An 18,975-nucleotide genomic window follows, 5' to 3' on the forward strand; every position below is an offset into this window, starting at 1 on the left:
TATGATTTTTATTTTCAAGAATGATTTTAGCTAAAGAAAATAGATACTGATATATACTATAAGCTTATGCCTCACCACACATACAGATAGGGTGTTTGTGGATTGGTATGGTTTGTTATTAAAACATTATTCGAATCAAACTTTAAAATTAAATATGTGGTTGGATTTTGTTTAATTTTCATTTCAAATAAAATTCAAATCAAACCAAAATAATATTTTGTAATTTTGTTTGATTTAAATTTTTACATTTTTATTAAAATATTATTTCATTAAAATTTATATATTTTTTTAACTTTTAAATTAAATTACATAAAATTTTTGCTAATAATAATCTATAAAATTTATTAATATATTAAACCTTTTATAATAAAAATTTATTAAAATTTTATCAATTTTAAATTAAACACAACTTAAAAATTTTATATAATAACACTATAAAATATTATGTTAATATATATATAACACTCAAATAATATAAAAAAAAAATCTTTCAAAAAGATGATTATTTAACACTTTCCACAACTAAAAATAATTGTTTGTAACTAAAAGTATACCCTTGGAGTTGATGAGTTAAAAACTAAAAGTTAAAAAATAAATTTTAAGAAAATAAGAATTGAAGAATAATGCTAAGAAATCAATTAAAGTGATAGCGAGCAGCACACAGAAGAAAGAGAAAGAAGATGGCCTATATAACGGGAAACTGATTTTAGGCTGATTGACTAAATTTGAGCGCTTATCTTTTTTAAAAAAAAAAACGAGTTCAATTATATATATATATATATATATCAGCTCATTAATTGGAATTCCTAAAAATTTGCTCTAACTGATCCACTTCATTTTATCATATTTTCATTCAACTCTGTTTGTCCAATGCCAAGTATAAGCAAATTTTTTCCTTTTTTTTATTTTTTTTTTAAATTCTAAAAAAAGGTCTCAAAATTTATGTGTCAATTAAACTATTTTTTAAAAAAATAGGACTCAAAAGTCCACATGGCATGCCACATGGAGCGTGCTACCAACTAACAACTTCAAGTGTTACTAACTATATTAGTGTGTAGCATGTCATGTACTCACAAGTAATGCTATAATAAAAGTTCACATGACACAAAAATTAATAAAATTATTTTTAGTGATGCGGTCAAAAGAGTCACACTGCTAAATGTTTTAAAATGATTTTTTTTCTGTCAAAAGTTTCTAAAAGGAATTTAGTTTAGTCAAGTCAAATCAACCAAGGTTTTAAGGGGGAAAAAGTTATTGCAAACATAAATTCTAATAATTAATTGGAAAATGTGGAAATATATAGAAAAGGAAAAATGAAAGGCTCGAGTCTTTTCTTCATCCGATTGAGTTGATCCGATGAACTCAGGAATTCAAATCAAACTAATTAAGTTTGTTTGAACTGATTCAGTTAATTAGTTCTTTCCGCTTAAAATTTGAACTAGATGAATTATAATTGATTTGGTTTTTGAATTTACAAGTCAAACTAACTTAATGACCGAATCATTTTCCTTAAGTTACCAAAAACTTAATCACCTAATCAATTATTTTTTAACTTATAAATTAATAAATTTTAGGCTCTAGGATCTAATCAGTTGTTAGTTTTTATTATACTATTAGTTGGAGAATTCGAATTCAGAATCTTTCCGTCATTCTTCCTTCAACCTTAAACTTTTCTTTTCAACCACCAGATTAACTTAATAATTCTTTAAAATTATTGAACCTTAATAGATTCATGTCAAATTACCTCAGTGTATTTAGTTTCAACCTGTGACAAGAGTTACTTCCATTTAACCTTCACCCTCGCTCTTCTTTTATGTTATTTTTATTTTAAAAAAAAATAGAAAGATAACCATGCCTTGCTTTCTCCTAGTATTATTTTACAAATGGATCAAGAATGAATAAGAAAAAAGGTAAAAGCTAGAAAAATGTTTTATTTTATTCACATAACGAATATTTATACAAGAAGGTGAAAAATTCTTGAAAAAAAAAGTTCTTACAATTATTATAATATTCTCTAAAATTCATGTTCTTATAACAAATTCTCAATTCTAACATACAGTTTATATCTATAAAATAATAATATTCAATAATACATTTACATATTTTTTTACATTCTTGAAGCATATTAGGTGTAAACTTTTATTATTGGGAAAAATAAGAACACTAAATATAAATTATTAAATTATATTCAAATGATAGAAATTAAAAGATAAATGCACACAAATTTTTTTAAATAATCATATGATCACTGATTATTGACTAATTTTTTATTTTGATTATTCATTATGTTTATGATCTTAATTTATAACTCGCACATTCTTAAAATAAAAATAAAATTTTTTGTTAGATATGTCCTATTTTGTCTAGATTTAAGATTCTGTGTATAATACAGAATTCGTAGCTCGATTCTTCATGTGTAAAAAGGATTCAAAATGTAGAAGTTCCACGAAATTATATTAATCAAAATAAAACATGAGTCTAATCCTTTTTTTCCTTGACTTTGGTATGCACCCAAGGACATCGTGCCAAAGAGGCAAAGAAACTCTGTATCACTGTTTTCTTTTCATTTTAGCTTGCTGCCACTGGTTGGTTCTAGCATCGTGGAACAATACTAAAAATATGTATTTTTATTATGCACATTTTAAAACGGTTATGTAAAATTATTTTAAAATGTGACGCGGTGATATTTTTATAATTAGGAAGAATTATTTTTCTTTTCATGACTTATATTTTAAGATGATTTTGTTAAACCGTCTTAGAATATAAGATGGTGATATTTTCGTAATTAAGTGAAATGTAAACGACACGGTTTTATCTAATGCACCGTCGTTGATTTTGTACCCCAAAAATTTCTAAATATATTGTATCCCTAACTATCTGGCGCACACCTTACTTAAATATATCCTCACCCAGAGTCGCCGTTGATTTTGCCTTTCTTACTGAGTTTGTGTCCTCGGTCTGTTCATCCACTCACTGGCCGTGATACCTGTCTCATGTATGTCGTGCCGGCGTGGTGTGCGACCATCGTCAGCCAGGTAAGCAACCATGCTTCAAATCGTTCCTCTGTTTTGTTGGACAATTGATTTTTGCTAGACTTGAATAATTAAGTATATCTCTATTTTGCTATCTATGTTACAATGGTGGGTCCATAGCTTGTGGTAATTTGTAGAAGTTCGGGCAGTGCGTATGCCCAGGCTTTGACAAAAAATGCAGGGCTTGGCTGGAAACAAAGCCAGGGAGCATTGGGTATTAGTAGGTTTGAGTTGAAACAGTTGAGAGAGAATTGCATGTTGCGTGAATGCGGACCTCACTAGTTAGCAATTGACTAATAAAACATGGTTTATGAAGCAATTATTCCCAAAGCTAAAAATAGTCTTGTTACTGAAACAGTATTAAAAACCAAATACAAACAATCACTAAAAGCTTTAAACTAGTGTCTAAAACACGTCATGTTTGTGTCAATATAACACAAGAAATGGTAAAATTTTGCCACTATTGCCGCCACAACAGCCTTTACTAAAATCCCCTCCACTATTTGAAAGTTGTTGTAGTTGAGGGCTGGTCCATGACATTGCTATGGCGCCATTATTGCACACTATTGATTACTATGTTCTCACCAACAGATTCAGTTGTCTGCTCATGTTAATATGCAAGCCTGGGAATGCTTAAATATTCTAAAATGTACACCAAGAGAAAACCACAGAGAGAAAAGTTAGCAACAACAAAATTAAAAAATTAAAAACAATAAACCACTACAACTTTGAACTACTTGAAGCACTAGGATAAAGACTTTAAAAGAACAATTTTCATAGGACAAGAAAAAGAGGTAGGGAAGGAAGTTTTACCACATTGTTTCCCTGTTCATTTTGTTCAATTAACATTACCTTACATGGCATGTCTCACAAAAGCCCTTGTTTCCCCTAACACATAATAACCAAAATCACTTTTTGCTCTACTTTTTTTGTTGAAGTCTGTTGTTCGTTCCCAATGTAGCTTTGCTTCTTTTTTTACTTCTGCCAACTTAAGGTTTTGGTATTTTCATTATAGGCTACTCTTTCTAGTTATCTCCTTTCATTATATATTCAAAATGATATTGAGAGTACACTCATTAGTGTAGGCTTTTACTATAACGTGTTCAAACATGGAATGTTGCTCTAGAATTTCTTAAAGTAGCTAGTGATCATGGAGCTATGAGAAAAATGAGAAAACTTCAATCTTATAATCTTATGGGTCTGAGTGAGCAAATAGAGTGTCTCATTTTGACATAGCAGTGAGGTAGAAAATTTGGATTATAAATGGAAGTTTATATCCCTCTTGATTTTAAGCTTTACTTCCCTAAGATCTTAGTCTGTCAGTTGTAATAAACAAAATTTTATTTGAACAATATTTATACAAGTTCATGACTATTAAGAAAAGGTTGACACACTAACACCAAATTCATTTAAGATATCAACAATATTATGTAGTTACTAATTATCTAAGTTAGTTATCATTATCGTATAATTAGAGTACAACTCTAACTCAATACAATTAATTTTGTTCTAATTAACAATCATCTACAAATCTAGGCTTACAATTGAGTTTTCAGCTTGTTAATTAAATTAACACATTTAATAGCCTAAGAAATAAATTATCATATAAATGATTCACAACCAAAAAAATTGTTTCTAATATTAGGTAGCCACGAGCAAAGGAACACAGTAAAAAGGCGTCCAATGAAAATTAAATATTATAGTGAAGGCTCAAACTTAACCAGATTCATTAAAAGCATCTTTAATATGAGATCCAGAAATCTTAAGAAATAAGTTTGGAAAATGAAAAATTGAATTTGACTCAAAAATAGCATTCATGTTGACAGTGTGGGTGTTTGGACAAGTATCAAAAGCCTTTAGATCAACTGCATGGTCAGGGTACATGTGCCACCTTTTCATATCCTGTACCATATCCAAGGATCGATGTGGCTATTGGGTTAATTGATAAATAAAAATGTCTGAGTGGTTTAATATGTAACATATTTTAACTTCTATTTAGATAATTGGTGAAATTTTGAAACTCTTCGTGGTCATGTATAAAAAAGAAACACAGTGATGCCATGTGAAGAGCCAACTATTTCCAAAGCTTAAATCGTTCTGGTAAAAATACAAAAATGATTTTATGTGTAGTACATCTATAATATGAGTTTTGTTATGGATGAAGCCTAGCTAGGACCTAACCTAAATCCAGACCTTACTGATGGGTTGGCCTATTTGCCTAGTCATGATGACGAATCCATACCTGTTATGGTAATTTCATTATCCTTCTCTTCATGAATTTGGGTTTGAGCCTTAATTTTTAATAGTATTATTTTATTCAGTGACTTTAAATAAAATTTGTGATTTGAATTGGAGTAGTCACAAATTTTTTGTTTGAATCAAGATTATCAAAAGTTGCATTCCCAGACGATGTAAGTTACCAAACACTAGAGAACAAATGTTGACCCTTTCTCCTATATTTATTTATTGAATTCTTTTTTTTCCCAATACTGAAGGTTCACTCGTTTGCTGGCCTTCACAATAGAGGTGGCGATTTCAACCAATAGAAAAACGTATAACTTATACTTGATTGATTGACAGTGTAAGAATCCTTACATGCATGAAAATTAAATTTCAATAACCATATCTATGTGTGCTAATTTAGGAAGATATGAATATGAAGAGGAGATATGATTGTTGTAGTGCTTTTAGAAGGTCAAACAATTTGCTTAAAAATCCAAGAAATATGGCACTAAAAGTTTAGATTTATTCTGTTATTCCTTTTTTTCCCATTGAGCTTTCTAATTTTTATTTAAAAAACAAATTGTTGTTTTGTCAGATGGACATTATGACCTGTGACTGATTGGAATATGTACTATATCTTGCAGTGTGTTGGAAAATACAAAAGAATACATATGCAGGGCCATGGTCATTGTTGTTGATCATCTTGGGAACGTCTCGGCTAATATTAATGATCTTATTTCTCAAACAAATGCATTTTTTGAGGCTGAGTCTAGAATTCGGTGCCTCAAACAAGTTAGTATTATTATTACTTTGGACTTGCTCAAAATATGCATAATGTTATCTTAATCATTATGAATTTTCATAAAATAGAGGATAATAGTATTATCAAACCATGAATCTGTAACATTAACAACTTTTATTTCTATCCAATGCAGAGATTCTAAAATTGAAGATATCTCAAAATTAGATGATAAACACATACTAGAAAAGCATGAGGATTTTCCACTCTTTGTGTACACCCAAAAGCCACGCACATGGAGATAAGAATTTGAAGACAACCAACTTTACTACATTGAAGGAGCATAATTTGACCATGGGTACTACAACATATATTGTGTTTTTCTAATAGCAACAATATAATATTTTGTTCTTCTACAATACTTTCTTTGAGTTGCATCTCTAGCTAACATGATTTTCTTTTCATTAGCTGTATTGGTAAATTCACCATTGCCAGATTGTGGTGTATGCAATGTGTTTATTTAATTTTTGCCAGGTTGTGGTGTATTGGTATGAATTTGTAATATATATAGGTGACTCTGAAAACAAATCACCTATTTAAAAAAAAATTCTTTCTATGATAGTTTTGTTGAAAACTATTTTAAAACGTAAGACAAACTCGTCTTAGAATGTGTCACATTCTAAAACAGGTTGAGAATTATCATCGTAGATGCATCAACATTCTACGACATCCATTATAATAACGATTTAACAACCCGCGTCATTTGTGGTTCATAACCCACATAAAATCACTATTATGCACTAGTGGAAATATCCTTTTACATGCATCCAACCCTAGTGAACATGACTAATCTCTGAAATTTTTGCTTATTCTTAGCAGCACCATGTGAAAGTTAGGTAATTCTGTTAGGTTAGTTAAGATGATTAGTTGTAACTAACTAAAGCTTTCTTCATGTATAGATTTATACTACAACTATTACGTAAATAAACACACTTTTGGGATGCATTCTTGATCTTCCAATATTGAGCCTTGTGCCATTTCTGCGTAAACAAAATACCTGCATTATGTTTTTGATATCTTCTTCTTTCATGCAGTTTCACACTATCTTCAACATGGTATCAGAGCTCTTCTAACGAGGAGCTCTGCTGCGCACTCACTAACTCTTTTCTTCCTCCAAACGCTTCCATCATGAACGAAGCAACATTCAACAATATCGAGAGTTACTTGTACCTTCATCCAAGCGAAAACCCATCCACTGCACTCATCTCCCCGGTACTGGATTCTACCAACTACCATTCATGGAGTCGTTCCATGATTACTGCACTAAGCGCCAAAAACAAGATAGAGTTTGTAGACGGAAGTGCGCCGGAACCACTGAAAACAGACAGGACGTACGGAGCTTGGCGCCGGTGCAACAATATGGTGGTATCTTGGATAGTTCACTCCGTTGCTACTTCCATAAGGCAAAGCATACTCTGGATGGACAAATCTGAAGACATTTGGAGGGATCTGAAGTCGAGATATTCGCAAGGAGACCTCTTGAGAATCTTTGATCTCCAGCAAGAAGCATCAACGTTAAGGCAAGGAGCTCTCTCGGTGACGAAATACTTCACTTGGCTGCGCGTGATTTGGGATGAAATTGAAAACTTCAGACCCAACCCAGTCTGTACCTGTAACATCAGGTGTTCTTGCTCCGCCTTTGCCATTATTGCACAGAGAAAGCTTGAAGACCGAGCTATGCAATTCTTGCGTGGCTTGAATGAACAGTACATCAACATTCGGTCTCATGTGCTGCTCATGGATCCTATACCAGCTATATCGAAAATCTTCTCGTATGTGGTGCAACAAGAACGACAACTGCTAGGTAATTCCTCTCCTAACCTCAACTTTGAACCTAAAGACGTTTCCATTAATGCTACAAAAACCATCTGCGATCATTGTGGACGTATCGGTCACACCAAAAATGTCTGTTACAAGAAGCATGGTATGCCTCTTAACCACGAAGCAAGAAACAAAAGCATGGGTGGAAGAAAAACATGTACTCACTGTGGTAAGATAGGCCACACCATTGATGTGTGCTACCGAAAGCATGGATATCCGCCAGGGTATAAACCCTACAATGGAAGACCCACTGTGAATAACGTGACGATGATGGATAGCAAACCCTTGGAAGATCAAAATCAGCACCATGAGTCCCAGGACCTCGTGCGATTCTCGCTGGAGCAGTATAAAGCCCTTCTCACTTTAATCCAGCAGTCATCAGGCGGAAACACGACATTGGAGCAAACAAAACAGGTTGCCTCGATTTCGTCTTGCGCCATTGATAAACCTTCCAGCCCAGGTATGTTTCAACCTTTCACAAGCTCCTGGATACTAGATTCAGGAGCAACAGACCATGTAACTTGCTCCCTGAATAACCTTCATTCGTATGAACGCATCAACCCAGTCACAGTAATGCTCCCTAATGGTAATCATGTTCATGCTACTCACTCAGGCACCGTGCACCTCTCAAGAACCATAACCCTATTCAATGTTTTATACATACCCACGTTTACTTTCAATCTCATTTCTATTTCTAAGCTAGTATCTTCCACTAATTGTGCATTAATTTTCTCTTCCACCTCATGCATGCTACAGGATGCAAGCAATCATATGAAGATTGGTATAGTTGAATAGAGACATGGCCTCTATCACCTCATACCAGAGCAGACAGATAAAGCCATTTGCTCGACCATTATTCACCCTAAATGCAATATTATCCCTATAGATCTTTGGCATTTTCGAATGGGCCATCTCTCAACAGAAAGACTACAATGTATGAAATCTTATTACCCCATTCTGCGAAATGATAGAAACTTTGTATGTAATACGTGTCATTACGCGAAACACAAGAAACTTCCCTTTTCCTCTAGCATTTCACATGCATCTCATGTTTTTGATTTACTTCACATGGATATATGGGGTCCTTGCTCAAAGCCATTTATGCACGGTCACAAGTATTTCTTAACCATTGTCGATGATCATTCGAGATTCACATGGGTACATCTTATGCACACTAAGGCTGAAACCCGACACATCATCGTGAGCTTCATTGCTTCTATTGAAACACAATATAATAGAAAAATCAAAATGATAAGAAGTGACAATGGGCCTGAGTTTCTCATGCCCAGCTTCTATGCATCAAAAGGAATCATGCATCAAACCACATGTGTAGAAACGCCTGAACAAAATGGTATTGCAGAACGCAAACACCAGCATTTGCTCAATGTAACACGTGCACTCTTATTTCAGGCTAACCTACCACCTAACTTCTGGTGTTATGCACTGTTACACGCTACATATTTAGTAAATTGCATACCTACTCCCTTCTTACATAACATATCTCCATATGAAAAGATTCATGGACATTTACCAGAGATATCACACCTTCGCATTTTCGGTTGCTTATGTTATGCTAGCATGCTTAAAGCAAACCGCAAGAAACTGGACCCTAGGGCACACTCATGCATCTTCATTGGTTTCAAATCAAATACAAAAGGATATCTGGTCTATAACTTGCATTCGCATAGCATCATCACATCACGAAATGTTGTCTTTTATGAAGATCATTTTCCGCAAATCCCTGAAACACAACACTCACACTTAGAATCCAGTACACCTCTCCCGGGATCCTTTTACAGTAGCCAATATGACCCAACTATAGAAACCACACAACCACAGCCCACGATACCAGAACCCACAGATCACACTTCCTTACAACCCACTTCAACGAATAAACCTGCTTCCTCACAACGAACCAAACACGAACCCAGACGATCAACACGAACCAAACACGCACCAACCTACTTACAAGATTACCACCACGATCTCTCTTCACACAATACTGATGCTTCAACGAGTTCTCGCTATCCTCTAAGCTCGGTCCTTTCTTACTCACGACTGTCACCCACACACAAACACTTTGTCATGTCAATCTCATCCACAGTAGAGCCTTCCTCTTATGCCGAAGCTTCTTAGCATGACTGCTGGATTAAGGCGATGAAAGCTGAACTACAAGCTCTGCAATCCAATGACACCTGGAGACTTACTCCTCTTCCTCCTCATAAGACCGCAATTGGGTGCAGATGGATATATAAGATCAAACATCGAGCAGATGGTTCCATAGAAAGGTACAAGGCACGTCTAGTAGCGAAAGGCTACACTCAAATGGAGGGGCTCGATTATCTTGATACATTCTCTCCAGTAGCAAAGCTAACCACGGTTCGTCTCCTCCTTGCCCTGGCTGCCCTTAACCAGTGGCATCTAAGGCAATTGGATGTTAATAACGCCTTCCTTCATGGCGAGTTAGATGAAGAAGTTTATATGCAAGTCCCACCTGGATTATCGGTCCCGAACTCGCAAATGGTATGTCGATTGCAGCATTCACTCTATGGACTCAAACAAGCGAGCCGTCAATGGTTCACGAAGTTATTGGGTCTTCTAACATCTCACGGTTTTAAGCAGTCCCACTCAGATCATTCCCTTTTTCTATGTTTCACTGGCTCCATTACCACAATACTCCTAGTATATGTGGACGATATTATTTTAACTGGAAACAGCGACTCTGAAATACAAGATGTAATCATGCTTCTTGATCAGACATTCAAGATCAAAGACCTCGGGAATTTGAAATACTTCCTTGGTCTAGAAATCGCACGTTCTTCTTCAGGCATCCATTTGTGTCAAAGGAAGTATGCTTTGGACATACTATCCGATTCGGGAATGCTTGGTTGTCGACCAAATGCAACTCCAATGGATTACTCCACCAAGCTGCAAGCTGCAACAGGTACTCCATTATCAGCAGAAGCTTCTTCTTCCTACCGAAGGCTCGTCGGCAGACTCATCTACCTCACCAATACTCGTCCTGACATCACGTACGCCGTGCAACAGCTTAGCCAGTATATGTCCAGCCCCACAAGTGCTCATCTTCAAGCTGCTTATCGGGTACTTTGGTACCTCAAGGGAACGCCAGGCTCAGGCATCTTCCTTTCCGCCACCGGAACTCCTCAGCTCCGAGCTTTTAGTGACTCAGATTGGGCAGGATGTCAAGATTCCAGGAAATCCACCACCGGTTTCATGGTCTACTTAGGTTCATCCCTCATTTCATGGCAATCTAAAAAGCAGTCGACAGTTTCGCGCAGCTCTTCGGAGGCTGAATATCGAGCCTTAGCTTCAACCACCTGTGAACTACAGTGGTGGACTTATCTTCTTCAAGACTTCCGACTCAAATTCACTAAACCAGCTACCATCTATTGCGATAATCAATCAACAATCCAGATTTCCATTAATCCCGTCTTCCATGAACGCACAAAGCACATCAAGATAGACTGCCATATAGTTCGTCAGAAAGTCACCATGGGCCTCCTTAAACTACTCCCAGTCTCGTCTTCCTTGCAGCTCGCGGATATCTTCACAAAAGCTTTGCCTCCCACTATTTTTCAAAACCTTTGTAACAAGCTGGGAATGATGAATATCCATTCCAACTTGAGGGGGGGATCTTAGCAGCACCATGTGAAAGTTAGGTAATTCTGTTAGGTTAGTTAAGATGATTAGTTGTAACTAACTAAAGCTTTCTTCATGTACAGATATATACTACAGCTATTACGTAAATAAACACACTTTTGGGATGCATTCTTGATCTTCCAATATTGAGCCTTGTGCCATTTCTGCGTAAACAAAATACCTGCATTATGTTTTCGATATCTTCTTCTTTCATGCACACTATCTTCAACACTTATCATTTGTAAATTTCATATAAACTTTAACTATAGAATATCATTTTTCTAAATACTAAAAATATATCGTATGTCGTACTACTGTCTCAGGAAAGAATTACTTTTTTATTTGATTAATCATTTTCGAACTTGAATGAGATAAGACTATTAATGATTCCAATTTTTTTTAAATATATAACAATTGCATTCTTAAGAGTTAATTTGATATTACTGGTGAAGTTTAAACAAAAACAGTATTTGCTAATTGATTTTTTGGGTACATTATATATATATATATATATATATATATATATATATATATATATATATATATATATATACTCTTTCATATATACAATTTTTTTTTCTAGAATATATAGACAGATCTATTTTGTTTAAAGTTAGAGACTAAAATTTAATTAAAGAACTGATCTATACAAAACTATAGATTAAATATCAATTATATATTACATTCATTTTAAATTGGCTGAAGCTTTAGCATTAAAAAAACTTATATTAATCGGTTTTTTTAGTTTTAATGAAATACATAATTTCTATTCTAATTTTATCTCTTAAGAAATACTAGTGTCTTGCTTAGCACCGGTGAAGAGTAAAAAATAATAAATTTGTATTAGAAATCGTACGGGAATGTATTAAAAAATTATAAAATAATATAATTTTTTTATTTCAATATTTTTTTCACTTTGCCAATATTTTGACACCGACTAATATTTGTTTAAATATTATTTCTTTATAATACTTAACATATTCATAAAAATTGAAAAAAATAAAGTAAAACTACTCTTTGATAAATATTATTATTTTAATTTTTAAACTTATTTTACATTTCAAATCAATTAAAATAAAATGTTACTATGATTTTTATGATAATATTATAAAAATTAATAAATTTATCATATATTATAATAATATATGATTGGATGATAATATTATCTTGTTATCGTATCTTTTTATGTTTTAAATTTTTATTTTTTTTCAAAATATTTGATGTTTTAGAATTTTAAATTTTAATCAATATATTTTTTAAATATATTCTTATTTAATATTTAATACTAATTTAAATTAAAATATTAAATAAATTTATTTTAGTTTAAATATAATATTTTTTAATTTCATTAAATATTTCTTAATTTATTAATTTATGTAAGATAATCTAAAATATAAACAAAAATATGAGAAAAAATAGTATAAGATTATTTGTATTATTATCCGCGCATAAGTAAAAACTCTATAATAGAAAGAATATATATAGAAAAAGCACATGATTGGCTATACTAGCAAGGCAAAGCAAAATGTGACGCTGTGACGGTGTTAGTAAAAGTGGACCTAAATAAAGCCAAAAGAAAGGGAACAATAATAAAAGTAGTATGAATATGATTATTAAATTATTATGAAATAAAAATATAAAGAAAGAAAGCGCAAAGACCATAAGAAATGGAGAATTAAATAATTAATGAGAGAGAGAGAGAGAGAGAGCCAGCTGCTAAGCAGATTCGTTTTCAGTTCCTAGCAGCTACCCGTCCGTACAACGCAACACGCCAATGGACTGGAGGCGCAGGACCAAGAACAAGAAGCACCACCCTCCTCCTCCGCCGCAGCCGCAACCGCAACCGCAACCGCGCTTGGAGCGTCTTAACGCCAAAAAAGGCATCAATTACCAACCACCACCTTCTCCTCCTTCACCATCTTCTTCTTCTGCTTCCGTTTCTTCTTCTTCTCTCTTGGATCACCAAACCAGCTTCCGCCTCTTCGGCTTCGACGGCGAGTTCGACCGCATCTTCCAGACGCTGGGCCTCTCCGGCCCAGAAGACTTCTCCATCCCCACCGCAGATTGGGAGGCCCGCAAGGCCCGCTTATCAGGGCCCACCACTCCTCCTCCTCCTCCTCCTCCTCCTCACGCGCTTCCCACTTCCCTTCAAGATGACGCCGTTTCGCTTCCCGTTGCGGTTTCTTCTTCCTCCCCCTGGTCTTCCGGGGAGCACAACGTGGGTACTAGGGGCAGTGTCGGTAGATTGAATTTGAGACACGGCGAAAGGAGCGTGCTTTTCACCGATTCCAGTTCCTTCACCACTTCCCACGACGATGACAGTGATGTTGGTTGCGAGAGGGAGAGGGAGAGGGAGAGGGCTTGTTTGGCTCCTAATTCTGCACCCGCTGATGAGTTGGTTATTCCGTTTAACTCCTCCGGCGAGTGGTTCAGACAGACCTTCACCTCGTGGCAGAAAGGTGACGTCTTGGGAAATGGGTCCTTCGGAACTGTCTATGAAGGCTTCACTGAGTGAGTTTTTTTATTTTCTATCCTTTTTTGTACTTTGCTTTTTGATTGGTTTGTTGTTTATTTAATGACTTAGTAGGTAAAACGGTTTTACTAAAACCCTTGCTTCTGAAATCTGACTTGGTTTGTAGTTATTAGGGTAGTTAACTAATTGTACGTGTTGTTTTGGACTAAGTTGCTGCTTCAAACAAGGAAACCCTGATTACCTTATTTTTGTTAGGGTTACCGACTAACATGATTTAAATAGTATAATCTTGTTCGGATTTCATTCAATTTCCACTGAATGCGTGCTAGTCAGAAAATATTATCTTATAATTGCTATTGTCTGCCCCTGCCCCCTTCCATGAATGTTTTTAAGGATGGTTGTGCTTAATTGCTTATAAGAGCTGTTTATTGTGTAGACTTATTCTGAGGCATGTACTTAGGTTGACTGCTTCAGTTAGTGCTCTATACGAAAATGGATTTGGAGAGTTTCTCCTTAGTAGAGAATTCGTGTCTTACAAGAAATGTTATGTGTCTAATACATTGATCTGCAAGTTTACCTTGTTTTTACAGGGGTAAGCTTGCAGATCGTTGGGAGCTCCATGTTTTTTAGCTTTATAGTTTACCTTGTTTTTACAGGGTTGACATGCATTTTCTTTTCTTGCAGTGATGGATTCTTTTTTGCGGTAAAGGAGGTGTCTTTGCTGGATGAAGGTAGCCAGGGAAAGCAGAGTTTTTTCCAACTTCAGCAGGTCAGTGGACCTTGGCTTCTCATTAAATCTTATGATTTATCGATTAGTTCTTATATGACAGTATTCTTATATATGATGTCTGTGCCCCTCCTTTCAGGAAATATCTCTTTTGAGTAAGTTTGAGCATAAAAACATAGTTCGATATTATGGCTCAGACAAGGTATGCTGTTATCTAGGGAACAGGTCTCTTTTATTCTGTCAGAATATGATACTCTATTTAGAATAATTGGATTTCCAGGACCTAGGCAATCGAAATAAGCATTTTGCAAATTTGAAAGCATTTACATGGCTGAAAAGCACTTCGTTCATTAAGCATCTTGGAATTTATGGCAATTCTAACAATATTTTTACTTACTAAATACTAATATCTATGTGGGAGAAGGAAATGATATGTCTTTATGTTACAAAAAAGAGGGATGAGATACCATGTGGCTATTGGAGGGAGATAAGTTGTTCATACTTTGGATTGTTTTGATGATAAAATTAATAAATACTGTTCTTTTGGAATCTAACATTTAATGCAGCAAACAGAAAATTTTCGTTTACCAATCTGTTCAAAAAATGATGTCTTGTGTTGATAAAAAATCATTGGAGGGTCAGTTAATGTCGGTATGTCACTAAACTTTTGAAGACAAAATTGGTGTTCTAAATTTTTTTTTTGAGGACTAAATTAGGGTTTACTCAATTATTTTTTGTTTGGTTACATTATTTAACAGAAGTTGTGTTTCCTATGTTTCTATTGCTTTCTCTTTGTTATTTATATTTGTATTTTTTTTTATATTTTTCAGGACAAAAGTAAACTATATATCTTCCTTGAGCTTATGTCAAAAGGGTCCTTAGCAAGTCTCTATCAAAAGTACCGTTTAAATGATTCACAAGTTTCTGCATACACAAGGCAGATTTTAAGTGGCTTGAAGTATCTTCATGATCATAATGTGGTCCACAGGTAATGTGGACAAATTCCCTATCGTGATACTGAGCAATGACTGTGCCTATAATAACAATAATCTCATTTGAGTGAGTTCCATGAGGAAGTTAGGTGGTTTGGTTAATGAAGTTAAAGTGATTTGTTGTAAAGGGTCAATATATTTTTGTTTAATTCTTAATGTTATGGGGGATATATTCTAGAATGTTCTGGATACGAAATGGGTTCTTCACAACTTCCAGTCTCTGTGTTTGTGTGTCTAGGCATTTAACTAGAATTTTATACCAGCTTGAAACAGGATGACTATAGATATCTTTCAAAGTGTATGACTATGACATTTAGAAATCCAGCCTCTATAGTTTCTTTGGAGCTTATTAAGTAGAGTGTCTTTCATGATCCAGTTTTCAAAGTATACTGGGTTGTGGAGCTTATTATCAAAGTTTTACATGCACTGGAAATGTAGAAAAGTTAAAATATGCTGATTTCCGTTAGAAATAACCTTGAATTTTGTTAAATGAGAAATTTAAGAACTTAACCTTATTGTCAACCTAATCTAAGAATTTGAAATTTTAGAAAATGAAATAGGTATCTGTAAGAAGTAACTTATGAACTTGGTCATATCCATATAAATGATTCGGTAACTTCAAAACCTGATTTCATGTAAGTTTTTATTGAATCCTACCAATGATGCAACTCAAATATGCAATTATGAATTGGAGAAATAAAAGAATATTTTGCTACTGAAGTCCTGGAAGTTTCTTTTACAAGTTAGCATTCTAGCCATGTGTTACCAATAGTTATAGTATTTCTGTTCTTATATTAGAGGATATGTTATAGCTCTATTTGCACATATATTTATATTGAGAAAATTTTTGAGAAACCAGATACTGAGTATGATTCTCCGCTCGGGAAGATGAGTTTTGCTTTAACAGATTTTATTCGGATTGTGAAAAATGCTTGACTTTCAATCATTGCAAAAGATGAAAGTTGGATGCAGTGCTTGGAAATTAACTTCTTAAATATCTTGAATTTGCATTGATTTGCTACATTCTGAGCGTTTCAATTCAATTATTCAATTTTAAAGGGATATCAAGTGTGCTAATATACTGGTTGATGTAAGTGGGCAAGTCAAGCTTGCAGATTTTGGGTTGGCAAAGGTAGCCTTTAACATCACTGAATTTATCTTTTGAGCTTCTTATCATACACAATCCTAATACTGGCTGCTTATTGTTTATATTTTTGTGTCTTTTACCTTCTCAGGCAACGAAATTTAATGATGTTAAATCAAGCAAAGGCTCTCCATACTGGATGGCCCCTGAGGTTTGTCCCTGCTCTTGTATCATTTGCTTGGAGTAATTCCTGCAAAGGAATGAAATCATATGGCTGTCTAATTTAGTTTTAGTCTGTAGTACATATTCCAAATGTTGCTGTAAGAACATAAAGAATAACCATCCATAAATTAGTTTACTGCAGTATATGCTTCCATTGATTTCTTGTGATGGAGTGCAGATTCAGAATCTTGAAACTTTAGTTTTTCCACCCACTTGTGATTTATGAGAGTTGTTTTAGTAAACTGGCAAATGAATTTTTATACTTGTGAGCTTTTTATTGTGACTGGTTTAACTTTGAATTGTTGGTTTATAGGTTGTTAACTTAAAGAACCAAGGTGGTTATGGGCTAGCAGCTGATATATGGAGCTTAGGGTGTACCGTTTTGGAGATGTTGACAAGGCAGCCTCCTTATTCTGATTTGGAAGGAGTATGTATTATGTCACCCTTCTTATATAAAATTTTCTTAATCTTAAGTTTGTTACTTTCTTATTTTTCCTTGATTAATTTATTGGAGACTGGATTTTATTTTATACCCTGTTTTTTTTTTTTTTTTTTTTCACTCCTTTGAATCATAAATATTCAAGATTTTAGTTTAGTTGGTTACTCTTCTCTTTGAAATTGGATAACCGGGGATAATGTTAAATGTCTTTTCTGTCACAACAGATGCAAGCATTATTTCGAATTGGCAGGGGTGAACCTCCACCTATTCCTGAATATTTATCTAAGGAAGCCCGAGATTTCATTCTTGAATGCTTACAAGTTAACCCAAACGATCGTCCAACTGCAGCTCAGCTATTTGGTCATCCATTTCTAAGGAGAACATTTCTATCTCCCTTAAGTTTTGCTTCTCCACACAGGAATATCTATCGGCTATAACTTGTAAGAGTTCTAAATCACCTCTTAGAATTGGCACTGAGAACTTCCAAGTTTATCCTCTATTTTTCTGAAGTTTATCCATACACATCTTGGGTTTACTGGTGGAATGCCCAGGACAAGTTTAATGGGTTTGCAGATATCTGCCGGAGTTGGACCTTATTTCAATGACTTCATCTTGTCCTGCCATCCCACCACGTTGATCCCATGCGGAAGGTTGGTTCATTGAAAGGGGAGAATGCATTATCAAGTGTTTCACAAAGATAAACTTTCACCTTTATGCTAAATGAGAGAGCAGTGCCTTTTTTGGATCCCAGTGTGGATCTAAGTATGACTGGATTGAGGGAATGGAAAATTAGGAAGGAGAAGGACCTTTTCATTTCCAACTGGTTGCTCTTTAAGGCAGAAGCATCCACCAGGAGATTGCCATGGTGAACAGTTGTCAGTCATCTGGCACAAAGTTGTCGGGCCACGTTGCTTGTACTCATTTGATCCTATCAAGAGCTCATGTTCTTGCTTAAAAAATTGTAAATCAGGAGCTCATGCTCATGTTCTGTCGATCCTATCAGCAGGCTGCTGATACCTGGTCTCAGCTGTGACCCGCCCAACAGGTAAATACTCAGGAAAGGGGCGCGGGTGCAAGCAATGTGCTATCAGAGCAACAAAGCAAGTACAAGTTTTGGATTTTTTTTTATTCCCCTTAGCACAATTAACCAGGATATAATTGTAATACTTTTTTTTTCTTTTTCAAGGAATTACCATTTGTATTTATTTTTCATTTTCTGTAAAATGATGGCACTTGTATAATTTCTTTATTACATGAAAATTGTTGATTTATTGATAAAAAGTAAACAGTCTATTAAGTTCACCAGGACTCATTTGCTGTAAGTAGGTGAAGCTGCAGTGTGGCGATTTATTATTTATACATGTATTTCAATCTTTCAGCCCTTAATAACTTGCTACTATTTAGTATTTACCACTATCAAGTCTCAATCAGTCATTAAGAAGCCAAAGACTTAAAGGAAAAATCAAGATCTTGCATTAGTTTGGTGGTGTTCCTAGTGGGAAC

At 34.4% G+C, this 18,975-nt stretch overlaps 1 protein-coding gene across 2 annotated transcripts; it reads left to right on the top strand.

Moving 5' to 3' along the window:
- The first annotated feature begins 13,162 nt into the window (after positions 1 to 13,162).
- LOC114412614 (mitogen-activated protein kinase kinase kinase 1-like) lies at positions 13,163 to 18,774 on the top strand. 2 transcript variants are annotated; one of them, XM_028376571.1, is made up of 9 exons: positions 13,163 to 14,046; positions 14,693 to 14,777; positions 14,875 to 14,937; positions 15,566 to 15,723; positions 16,787 to 16,859; positions 16,963 to 17,022; positions 17,347 to 17,460; positions 17,697 to 17,912; positions 18,024 to 18,774. In XM_028376571.1, the coding sequence occupies exons 1-8, from the start codon at positions 13,310 to 13,312 to the stop codon at positions 17,907 to 17,909; spliced, it is 1,503 nt and encodes a 500-aa protein (XP_028232372.1). In that variant the 5' UTR covers positions 13,163 to 13,309; the 3' UTR covers positions 17,910 to 17,912; positions 18,024 to 18,774. The 2 variants fall into 2 exon arrangements, with proteins under 2 accessions (XP_028232372.1, XP_028232371.1); XM_028376570.1 differs by having other exon boundaries at positions 17,697 to 18,774.
- Positions 18,775 to 18,975: the final 201 nt, after the last annotated feature.

Source organism: Glycine soja, chromosome 5 (genome assembly GCF_004193775.1).
Source record: "Glycine soja cultivar W05 chromosome 5, ASM419377v2, whole genome shotgun sequence".
Taxonomy (NCBI): domain Eukaryota; kingdom Viridiplantae; phylum Streptophyta; class Magnoliopsida; order Fabales; family Fabaceae; genus Glycine; species Glycine soja.

What these genes read in the sequence shown, in the direction of transcription:
- LOC114412614 (XM_028376570.1), top strand. Translation starts at nt 13,310, where the DNA reads ATGGACTGGAGGCGCAGGACCAAGAACAAGAAGCACCACCCTCCTCCT. An exon ending in GATATTATGGCTCAGACAAG is followed by an intron (nt 14,938 to 15,565) that starts GTATGCTGTTAT and finishes TATATTTTTCAG; the next exon opens with GACAAAAGTAAACTATATAT. An exon ending in CTTATTCTGATTTGGAAGGA is followed by an intron (nt 17,461 to 17,696) that starts GTATGTATTATG and finishes CTGTCACAACAG; the next exon opens with ATGCAAGCATTATTTCGAAT.